Below are 12,043 nucleotides of genomic sequence, written 5' to 3'. Positions count from 1 at the left end.
TTGGAAAAAAAAAAATTATAAAAAAATTTTTATAATAAATCCTGGGCTTACTCATTTCAAACCTTTTCTGACTCATTTTTTTTTTTTTTTTTAAAAATTTTAGTTTTTTTTTGTACTTATTCTTCGGGTCCAAATAATTTATTTTAACGTTCTTTCAATACCGTTGTATTGAACGTTCATGTCGCTCAGCTTCTCATATTTCAGCTGATCGCAACATTCTTACCTCAAGACTGTCATTCCAGTGTTTAACTTTGCACAATTAACATGTCTCTATCGTTCGGACAAAAATATCATCTTGACGATCCGATCTACTATTTCGTTAGGTCGGATTTAGAGTTTGCCTATATTAGGCGAATTTTCTCAATTTGGAACCCAGAGGTCCAAATTTGTAATTGTTATTATTCCTGTGGTGTGAGAAATAATTTACTACATGTAAGTTGCACAAAGTTAATTAGAATTGGTGAGAAAAACTAATTTATATGTGGTTAGTGTTCTTAGTGAACTTTATTTATTTAGTATTATTTGAATACTACGTATTCTCTGCCCTGCTGTCCTAGCCGGTTGAAGCGGGAGTTATTTTTGGCTTGGAGTAAGCACGTTTGGAGGACTAAGGAAAAGGAAGATGACGATGACGAGGACGAAGATTGGTTACTGGATATGGAACTAATCGATTGGTTGTTCGATGGGGCCATTAGAATTGAGGAGGATATCGAACTCGAGGCATTGGAGGAACTTGGGGATTCCGAGGATGAAGGTTCAGTGGATCTTGATGGAGAGGTAGATCCTTTCGATCCAGCGGTTGCTGGATAAATGAAAATATTTCACAACCACTTATTTATTGTGACGTCATCTTACTTAATAAAGATTGACGATTGGAAATTCTTTGTGTTTTTTTTTTATATATCCCAAAAAAAACAAATTTCTTTTTTTTTTTTTATACTTCTATTTATTGGCGATTTTTTTTGTTGGTCGTCTGGTAAGTGAGGTTGTTTATTTTATTCGAGGTAAGTTATTACTTTTTGTTAATCATTCATTTTATCCGGCTGGATTCTAAAAGAGATTTCTTTTGATTTAGGTTGGTGAAATAAAGGAGTTGGCAGTTAATAGGAGAAATGGGGAATAGAAGGGATTGTTTGAAAGCGGGTGTATCCGGTTAGAATTTGGAGGAATTTTTAAGAAGTCCAGTGGGAACATCAACTGAAGTTGTTCTGACGAGTAATTATAAGGTAAGAATGTCCGATTCAATTTTGTAGAGAAAGATCTTAATTTTAATAATTCGTTCCTACTTAGGAAATTCCAGTCAACGCTCTCTGTTATATCTTATTGTTAGTTTCCATATTTAAGTCTCTTTTTATTTGTTTTATTTTAGCTTACTGTTTCCAACCGGAGGTGTATGCCGGTCAAGTAGGATTTCTTTTCAAAAAAAAATTTTAGGGAGTAAAGATATGATTTTAATAAGATAAAATATAAAGAGGGAATTTATTCCTGCAACTTATTCTTCTCTTTTTTTTTGAAAAGGATTCTTACTTAGCGGTTTTAATACAACTAGTTTTACATCTGAATTTTAAACTAACTAGGTTGGCTACTATTTAAAATGGAGGCGCATAGTCGCTGATTCTGAAGAGTCTCTCTCTTCTTGTAGGTGCTGCCGATTTGGTGATGAAAGACGTGGTGGTTGAACGTGACTTACTTGGAGCCGGATGCTGTAACGTATCTTGGAGTTCTATTACTTCGATTTTGTTTTGGCCAGATGACGCCTCTTCTGGTTGCTTCCCGCAAGTAAGTTTGGTTTCTTTATTAAGATTTGGGGAATTCTTCGCTGACTTCCTATTTTTCTTGCAGGTGAACGAATATTTCCATCTACAGCAGTAGCAGCAATTGATGAATATTGGGATAAGGAGGATGATCCCTAACACCCCTACGGCGGACATATTTCCTGCCGTCATTTTCCGGTGTATTTCGTCTTCTTGGTGGTGAAGAGAAATTTCACTCCTTCGATTTTCTGTTTCCTCTAGCCCTGCTCCCCAGGGTTTGAATTTGTCGATGCTATATAGGGGGTTGGTATTACCTTTAGAGAAAAATCCAGGTACGTTTGGTTGGGCTGATAAATTAGATGACACAGATACCAGAGTCAAATTCAATGTTGGCAGAGTTATCTTAAGTTGAGTTGTTTCTTCGTCTACGCTCTTGAGTAGATATTTTCCGTTTCTGATTTCGCATCCTTTTTTAGTTGGATCGTTCCCGTCCCATTGATGTAATAATCTTTCTCAATACGATTCGTACATTTAAGGCTTAATTTTTCCTCTGCACATGTCGAATATGCCCAAGCGTTTGGTTGATAAAGTTTAGTCCACGTGGTCTTGCACTTGGGAATAATTCGAACATTGCAAGTTCGCATAACTTCCTCGGTTGATTTCATCAATAATATCATTCCGCAGTCAACTTCTTCCGGGTTCTCCGTGGATTGAAGTGGGATGTCCGGACGACAGGACAAATGATCTCCGATATTTTTGCAATTATTGATGTAGTCAGCATCTGCTAAATAATATTGTTGCAGATCCGGATCCGTAATTAAAAATTTTTCTGATGGTAATATCGCCAATGTTTGTACCTTACCGTTCAGATTATCTGGTTTTGGCAGTGGTCTCAACCCATATGACAATAATGGCGTCTTATGGAATAAGGGGAGGGTTACTATGATAAGTAGGTATCCTTTCGCTCTTGCTACCTTGACGGTTGATACTGATGACAGGGTTGATATGTCCATTCTGTCAATTGGCTGTGGCGGGTTTAAATTGGGATGCTTTTCCATGATATCCCTGGTTGCTTTATAGAGTTGTCTCGGTGAAATGGCTTGTGGCGAGAGCCTTCCGGCTTTAGCTTCTTCGATGATAGTTTCGGCTTCTCTCAGCGCTCTGAGGTGGCTACTGGAAACCTCCAAGCGCTCATCTCCCAGCATTAGGACTTTCGTCACATACACGACTTTTTCCAAGGAGCTCAGCGTTGCGTTTATGAACGCGTGTGTAGCGTTTGAAAGTTTGTTTAGATTGGATTGTATTTGGGCCTCACTCTGGAGGATGGTATTGATTTCACTCTTGACAATGTGAGTTGCATTCTGTACCAGGTGAACCATTTCTCTGTTGTCTTGATACGATTTGTTGATTTCTTTGGTTATATGTTCTTTGTCATCGTAGTTCATGGTTCCGAATAGTTCTCTGGAAATTGTACCCACAAATCCGAACCATGGAGCTCGTTGTTTACGGTCATGTGGAGGGGTTTTGAATTCTGTATCCTTGAGTAGTTGTTTCAGGCGAGTTTTAGCTTGGTCTATCCTGGTTTGTACCTCGGTTATCGTGTCGATTCTCAAGTAGTGCATGCATGACCCTGCGTCGACAATCTTAGCACAACCTTGCATGGTTGAGTGTAAATGGTCCCACTCAAAAGGATACATATTCACTAAACCCTGGACGTTTATAGAAGTAATGATGCGCCAGTTTTCTTCTATCAAATGAATCTCCTAGTAAGGGTCATACAGCAGACCTGGATTATGTACCAATGGTTGGATAGTGAGGTTATCTTCGGGTTGACCGTACCCCATGGTGATGATCAGGAGCCACAAGATTCCTTTCATGGTTGTAAGTAGTTCGTAGATCTGAAACAGAAAACTTGATGAAGTTTAATTTTTTGGGTCCACGGCTTGTTTTGCTTTATTGGGGTTGATTAGTTTACGCTTTCCTTTTTCGTTTTCGTAAATCAGGCTACCAAATTCGTTAATTTCTACGATTTGGTAAGGGCCTATGTAATAAGCGTCTAATTTATTTTTACGAGGTTCTTTTAGGACGTAAATGAAATCATCAACTTTGAAATTCTTCGAATTGATACGTCTATCAAATCGAATTTTCGATTCTTCTTTAGATTTAATCAGACAATCAGACGCAATTTGTCTGACGTCAGCTAATCTTTCCATAAGATCAGCTAGATATTCTGGGTAAGTTTCGATTTTCGTGTAATCTGGAGATTGGGTGGGTAATCGTGCCTTCCGCCCAAACATTACCTCAAATGGGGTGAATTTGGTGGAAGTATGCACGCTGGTATTATAATTCATCATGGCCATGCTCAAATACCTGTCCCAATTCGGATATCTGTCCGTAATAACTCGTAAAAAGTCTATGAGAGGTTAATGGCTCCTTTCTAGGGATCCATTAGACTGTGGGTAGTAACCTGAAGTGGTTAACCTCTATATTTTTAGTACTTTTGACAATTGTTGAATTATTTTACTGGTAAAAGAGGTTCCTTTATCCGAAAGGATTACTCTTGGGCAACCGTAATAGCAGATGTAACGGTCGATCAGTGCCTCTGCTACCGTGGTTGATCGTATGTCAGGTATATGGACAACCGTTACGGCTTTCGAGAAATTGTCCTGAATGGTCAAAATATGTACATTACCGTTTCTAGTCATAGGAGCGAACCGACTGTGTCAATAGAAATTTTCTCGAACGGCTCGAGTGACGTATCTGTTATTATCATAGGTTGTTTTGTCTTAATTTGTGTTAGTTTATTCTTTTGGCAGATTTCACAGCTCTGTATGAATCGATAAATTTTCTCTTTCATTCTCGGCCAGTTAAATCTTTCCCGAATACGGCAGTAAGTTTTCACTACTCCTTTGTGTCCTGCGATTGCACTACAATGGTTTTCCTCGATAATTTTAATTCTTAGTTCTTCAGGAGGTACCTCGACACGGCCTTCACAAAGGGTTACTTCAACTGGACAGTCACCCAGTTCTTGTGAAAGGTAGGACTTGATGTTCAAATCGTCCAGGTCGTCCTCCTGTTTCGCGATTCGGAACGTGTGAATTCCATGTTTGAACAAGGAAGTTCGGAGGTTTCGCAGTTCCTCTACTAAATTTTTCGAATCGATTTTTTCGAAATGGTTTTTCTTGACAAATACTGTGGATATAAGGCAACGTCCTAGTTTTGTGACTGATACGTCACCCATTTTTGAGTTTGTAGCCTTTAAATCTTCTTTGTTGATAAAGGTGAGGTCTCTTAAGAGTCGTGAAACTGGTTTCATCATTTCGCAGTCGAGAGAAAGGAAATGTATCATGTGATCACGAGTGTACGTGATTCCATCTCGGCTGTCTAACAATTTTATTTGTTTTAGTGGAAACTTTGGAGGTCGATCAGAATCAGAGTTCGATGAGGATGAAACCTCAGCTGATGACCTACTTTGGCCTTGTATGTAATCTGCAAGTTCAAAAGATGGAGGGTCGGTTGAATACCAAGGGGGCGGAATTTGGTTTTGTGAATCAGGATTATTTTTTTTTGGCTCGTCCACCCGTTGCCCGGTTGGAACCGAGGCAGTTTGTAGTTCCTCGCAGTTATTTTCTTCGATGTATGCAGAGTTTTCCGCCTGTGGGTTTTCAACCTGAATTATTGTAGGTTGTTCGATATCGTTAATTGCAGCTGTAGTTGTTAGTGAAGGATGTTCTTCAGGAGTTTCAACCGTGGTATTTTGAGGAAGATCTCGTGGCGTTAACGTGCATTCGTTATCGTTAATTTCCTCTGCAGAATCATCGCTCATGGCTCGTGCTGGGGATTCACTGGTTTTTGCCATACTTGACGATGCTGCGGGAATATCTTCCATATTCAAAGTTTGACATGTTGAAGGTCTTGGTATAATGGTGGAATGATGTCTGTCGCCTTCAACTCCCTTTTTCCAATAAAAAGTCCTCGATGGATCATCATGTTCAAAGTCTTCGTAAACGTCTTGAACGGGTCTTTATAGAGTCCTTTTCCGGATAGGAGTTTCTGGATCTACTCCTATCGTTAAATATTTATCTTTTAGGTTTGTAATTTGATTCTCATTTTCCGGGCTCGCCGGGGCAATCTCTACGTGTACCTTTGAATCAGGTATGCTGGCCTCACTAGTGTCGTCGTCGTCAACATCTGTATCGGAGTTTTCTCGAAGAAATTCTTCTTCTTGTTCTTCATCCTCTTCCTCTGACTCAGTCGACTCGTCTTCTTCCTCATATTCGTGTGGAAGTTTGGTGGTGTGGAGAAATTTCTGGACTTCTTCTACCACCTTAGGACTAGGTGCAGGGAGTAGATTAATATAATCTTTCGGTCGCACTGGAGGGGGTTTTTCAACCCTTTTAACTGTTTCAGGTTTGTTAGCTAGGAATTCTTCAAATTTTTCAGTTGCTCTCCGTAGTTCTTCGCGAAATCTTTGCCTATCGATGGCTTCTGGGGTATCTTCACTGTCATCAGCTGAACTCTTTTCAGCTTCTACTAGTAGATACTCAGCATTCATCAAGCGGACTGCTTCTTCCTTGTCAGAATCGTCTATAACAGCTGTTTCTTTTTCTGGAGGTCCTTTTTCTTTTTCTAGCTCTTGGCTTGCAACAGGAGGACCTGGAGGGTCGTTGGAAAATACATCATCATCCCCCATAATTTCTTCCACTTGATTATTCTCTGTGACTTCGGGTTCGGTAGTACTTAATTCACAGTAATTTACACGTTTACGTGTAGTGACGTTGTCGCTAGCTTTTCTCTGTCGTAACCGGGAAGCTATTGTATCTCTTGGTTGGGGTGCGCTGTTAACCTGTCACGATATTTGAATATCGCGGCATCTTCGCATTAGGTCGGAGAAGGGCAACAGATGGCAGCACACGCTGCTCAGCACGTCTCACCCATTATTATTATTATTATTATTATTCTATGTATTATTTTATTTTATTTACTGTGCGTTAATTATTTGTTTAATTTACTAGGTAAAAATTGCGGTCAATTTAGTAAAATTTACTGAGTTTTATAAACGGTCAAATGGATTTTATAGTCGCCGGAATAAATAATTGCGCATTTATTTATTTTATTATATGATTATTATTATTATTATTTTGGTTGGTTGACGCATGCGCGGCAACGCAACAGTTGGCCTCAGTAAATTTATTTATTTTAAATAAATTTACGGGCCTTATAAATAAAACAATGGGAGATTTATTTAAAAATTATATTATTAATTGGCTCTGAAATATGGGAATGGTTATTTAATGTCGAGAGTGGACAAATTACATGCCAAACAAGTCATGCATCATGTTGGTATCGATGAGTGAATTAACATGAGACAGGTATATTGCTCCATTGGTTGAAAGGAGAAAACATTATAAGATGGCGCCGGCCGAGGTGCCGGCATGGGAGTCACGTTAATTAATGTAACGGGGCCGTTAAGCCCACCTCCATTCGACGGGAGGCCGATACCTCGCCCTTTTGGGCATACTCGCGCTGCGTAATCCCTATTGTATATACTGAATCCACCACATATTATAATAGCGAAATATGAGCATAAGCTCATATTAACTTACCCATTAGGCATGCATTGCATGTGGGTGTCTCACCAACAGCCACCACGAGTCCTACCTCACTCGGCCCCCCCATTCCTGCCATCCCAGGAAATAAAGAGACTCTGACGGAAATGAGGCTTGGAAATCTAGTGTTCTTGAAGCAAAGAAGCTATGAAAATCCAGGCAACATGGCCGGATTTACTGCGTCGTAGAATTTTCCAGGCAAGTTGTGTAAAGCATCTCGGAAAATTCTTATGGAATTTTCCAGGCAGGTTGTGTAAAGCATTCACTGAAAAATCAATTGCGATCTAGTCAAAATTTACTAGTCATTAATACTAGGATAAATTAATTCATAAATTAAATTAAATCAATTAATAATTTATAACGTTGAATGTGTCGTGAAGTAAAATGTGAAGATTGATAATTAAGTTTCGCATAGTTGAAAAAATTGAGTACGGTGGTAGATTTGGTATTGAAATTTACTGACGTAAATTCTATTGTGGTTACAGATAACTATTAAAATTAAAATTAATAAAAGTAATAGTAAGGGAGTTAATTAAAAATTAATTGATTAATAAAAATGTCTTTAAACTAAACTTTAATTAATTAATTTTATTGTTGATGAAGGAAGATTAACGTTATAAGAAATTAGATGTTTTAAAATTGATTAGTGATTTTAAAACGGTATATTGAAGTAAAGGATTTTAATATTGAATAAATTAAACTAAAGGAAAATTGTTTAAAGAATGTGTGGTTTACTAGTGAATATGAGTGTTAATGATGATTGATAATTAAAAATAAGGTTTTGGTCGCGTAGAGGGTCCAGGGGACCGCGCGAGAATATATAGTGTTGAATTTGGCCACGTAGAAGGTTTTGGTGACCGCGTAGAGGTTCAGGGTTTAGGAAGTCATGTGTGTGGATTATTATCTAGGAATATTGTCCAGGGGGCTCAGTGTGTGTGTGTGTGTGTGGTGGCTAAAGGTAGTTGGCCTAGAATTAGATTTTAAATTGTCAAAGGTACTTGACGTTAGGTTATAAGGTTTATAAGATCCATAAGGTTCATAAGGTTATAAGGTTAAAAAGGTTTATGAGGTCAAATAAATAAAAGGTTGAAATTGCTGTTTAAATAAAGTGTTAACTAATTATAAATTATCCTTCCTCATCCTCCTCTTACAAATCAAATTTTGCAACGACCCTGAACATTAAGATCCGGTTCTGGAAGACCGTAATACTTCCAGTGGCGCACTTTTCAAGGACGACTAGAGTAGCAGTATCCCGGTTATAGATTCCATAGTTAGTTGTTAATGAATAAATTTATAACGTAGGCTGATACACCAAAATAAACTCCGTGATGCTGGACATATCAATCATATTTGTCATTAACGATCGATAGGCTATGAATTAGTACTTAATTATTTACGATGTCACTTTCGACTAAATAGCAATATTTCGTGTGCATGGTTATGCGAACAAGTGGTTTTACTTGATGCATTAATCATAAATTGAATTTTCTAATTGACGTTGGGGGCATCCATTGATTACGTGAGTTGATTTTGGCAGTTTTTTGACCCCCCCCCCCCCCTTCGACCCTTGGTGAGATGTCGTGAGACTTTGCTCGTTCCTCCCCCCACCCCAAATCTCACGTGAAATTTTAAAAAATGCATATTTTTTATGTGAATAAGTTAATCTATGCTTCAGTACATTAGATTCATTAAAAAAAAAAACAACTTGCTTATATTTTTTTTTATTTATACAAGTTAAGACTAGTATTTAGGATTTCTAATAACGTAGCATAGAATCACAGTGGAAAAATTGAATTATAAAATACTCGAATAAAAACTACTAAAATTTGTAACAGAATATTCAATTTAATGCAGTCCAAGGAGATTTATGTATGGTATCAAAAGTGACTACTGGAACAGGTATGTCCATGTGATTTTCAGTAAAATCATCTGCTCCTAAAATCTCGCTCTGATTTAGATATTCTAACCCGCTATCGCTTGCACACAAACGTTTTGAAGCTCGACGTGTGACAACTGTGAGGGTCGCACTTTGCACACTGGTGCAGCTGGTGCATTATGGACTGCACGCCGGTGCTCTGCAACTCTTGTGATAGATGAAAAGTAGATACCGTATGTACTGCAGCATTTCTTTTATAGATCACCATGGACACTTAAGCAATAGAGATAATAGGACATGCTGATGAAGGCGTGCAAAGGTTGAGTCGGTAGGCAGTGGTGAATCAAGAAGGGAGCATATACCTTTTCGTTATGCTCTTCAGGTTCCGGGATCGTCGGATGCCCATCAACCTGAGTGATAGGGTATGGAGGTGACAGATAACAGTCATGAATAATCATGTATAAAGCACTCTGACGTGGGCAGCAGAAGTCCCGGTCATCGCATTTCACAGCCTAAAATACCTATTAGAAACAATGCTGCATTCTTAACTCTAATCAAAAATGTATTTGTCAGCACTCGCGCTCGTTACCGAATTTTAGAAGAATATAAAAAAGCACACATCGAATCGTGGGTTTATGTATTTAGCAACTACTTCGTATCCATCTACACACACGCAGACCATATTTCAGCTAAAATTTCCCCTAACTTTTTGCAATTTTCCTCTCCAGGCTAACGTCTGTTTAGGATAAGTTTAAATTCAGCCATCTGCATTCTCCAGAAAATTCTAAAAAGGCTCAAGAGTTGAAAGAGTGTCCAAGTCTTAAGCGTGACTAGTTGCAGTTGACAAAGAATGCTTGCCACTTCTGATTGCTACGTAAGTTTTTCTACTGTATGAAACAGCTTCTGGCCGTCCCATCTGATTGGGTTTTACTTTACCTGGAATCGAAACATCACGATGAAGACATGATACTGACAAACTAAGAGAAGAGTTTGTTGTAGTGATTTTGTGAGAGACGAATATAACGTTAAAAGAATAAATATCTCTTTTTATTGAATGCGTGAAAAATACGCTGATATCTCGATCGCAATTTTAAATGCCTTGTGTACAAAATAGATAGAAAATTATTCAGCCTACCTCATTAAGGAATGCCAAATTAGATAGGGTCTTTTTCTCTGCCGCTTTTCTGAGGAGCTGTTTGATCTTAAGTTGAACGTGCAGCACCAAGTCTTTCTTTATCGGATACTTCTGCTTCGCTACGTTCCATAAATATGTCACTTTCTTCTAGCAGCACTCCATCGTCTTGTAGACGTGTCTTTTCACGAAAGTATTATAGTAATCATGATACAAACGCATTTTTAATGAATAACAACGTCGACTGAGCCACCGAGCAACGAAACATTTACAGGTAAACGTAAACGCAAGTCAAGATCTGGTCATGCGTCACTGCAACTTGGCTCGTACGCTGCACTGCTCCTCGAGTCGTCTGTTTGGCTAGCCAGTAGTGGCTAAACAATCGAAAGCCTACTGTGCTACTTGTGATGTTCGCACACGTATAGAAGGATTTATTTATATTTAACAAGCCTGATTAACTGTTTATAAATGATTTTTTTTAATTCAATCATTTAATATATCGAGGGTTTTCTGACGCAACCTCGTATTCGATTTTTGACGATTTTGAGTTTTTGCCGAAAAAGTAATCAGTAAATGCCCTTGCATAATTCTGTAAAGTTATAAATAAAAATATTGAATAGTTTTATTTTTATTTAACAAAATGCAATCGCGTATCGCAACTAGTGAAACCATGTCATACGCAACCTCGTATCTCAAAAATATCAGATAGCGCATAACTAAGTTTGCTCGTAGCACTATGATTCAGTTTGTTGTTGTAATTAAAAATTTTAATATTCAGTCAATTAAATGATCACTTAAAGTGAATCAACAATAGTTAAGCAATATACTTTTTCATTGTGTTTGTAAGAAACAATACCACGGTAAATAAAAAACATAATCAAGTATGAATTCTAACCTATCACTGTCATAATTGTGTTCAATCCACATATAATTTTATACAGTCCAGAGTATGACGTCAGACAATGTTGTTATCCCTATCAAAAAAATCTATATGGGAATCCAGCGTAGATTCCTATACGGGTTCGACGAAATCTACAACATGCCAAATCCATATAGGAAATCTAGTATGGATTCCCATGTGGATTCTTACGTATCTTTCTCATCCAAATCTGCACCATGTCAAAGTCCATATCGAAATCTTGTATGGATTAGTAATATATTTAATAGACTAATATTAGAAAAATTTACGTAAAACGTCGCGTTATTGATAAAAATCCAGATAGCCCGGATTCTATAGAAATTACTTAGATAGAAACACGAATTCATATATAAACTTTTCACAAAGAAATCCATTTGTACAAGTTCCTATGGCAATTTCCTACATTAGTATCCAGGTACTCATAATTTCTCATATCGGAAATCCGGATACCTATGATTCCCTACATGGATCCTTATATAAATCTATACACTCCTATATTAATTCCTATGGATTCCCATGCGATCCCTCAAGGATTTTTTTGATAGGGTAGTCAAAAGTACAAGGACCTTTTGTCTTTGAAACCTTTAATACCCAAAGATTGTAATGCTTTTTGTGATAATTTGAAATACATTAATGAAAAATGAACATATGTTTTTCTATAACAGGTAATATTATCTACAAGCGGTGTTGGAATATAATATTGTATATGTGTTTGATTTCACAATTTTGTTTAAAAGATTTTATTTGAAATCA

At 37.6% G+C, this 12,043-nt stretch overlaps 1 protein-coding gene across 1 annotated transcript; it reads right to left on the bottom strand.

The window, feature by feature from the left end:
• Positions 1-485: 485 nt before the first annotated feature.
• LOC130674957 (uncharacterized) lies at positions 486-11,960 on the bottom strand. Its single transcript, XM_057480404.1, has 3 exons — positions 10,375-11,960; positions 7,361-7,628; positions 486-3,652 (listed from the first exon to the last, which is right to left on the bottom strand). The coding sequence occupies exon 3, from the start codon at positions 3,449-3,451 to the stop codon at positions 2,180-2,182; it is 1,272 nt and encodes a 423-aa protein (XP_057336387.1). The 5' UTR covers positions 3,452-3,652; positions 7,361-7,628; positions 10,375-11,960; the 3' UTR covers positions 486-2,179.
• Between the last annotated feature and the right edge of the window lie 83 nt (positions 11,961-12,043).

The sequence above is a fragment of the Microplitis mediator genome, chromosome 9, assembly GCF_029852145.1.
Source record: "Microplitis mediator isolate UGA2020A chromosome 9, iyMicMedi2.1, whole genome shotgun sequence".
Taxonomy (NCBI): Eukaryota; Metazoa; Arthropoda; class Insecta; order Hymenoptera; family Braconidae; genus Microplitis; species Microplitis mediator.
Note: the sequence above shows the minus strand (reverse complement) of the source record. Positions and strands in the feature narration are given on the sequence as shown.

Excerpts from the sequence above, each read along its gene's own strand:
- LOC130674957 (XM_057480404.1), bottom strand. The coding sequence starts at position 3,451 with ATGTATCCTTTTGAGTGGGACCATTTACACTCAACCATGCAAGGTTGT.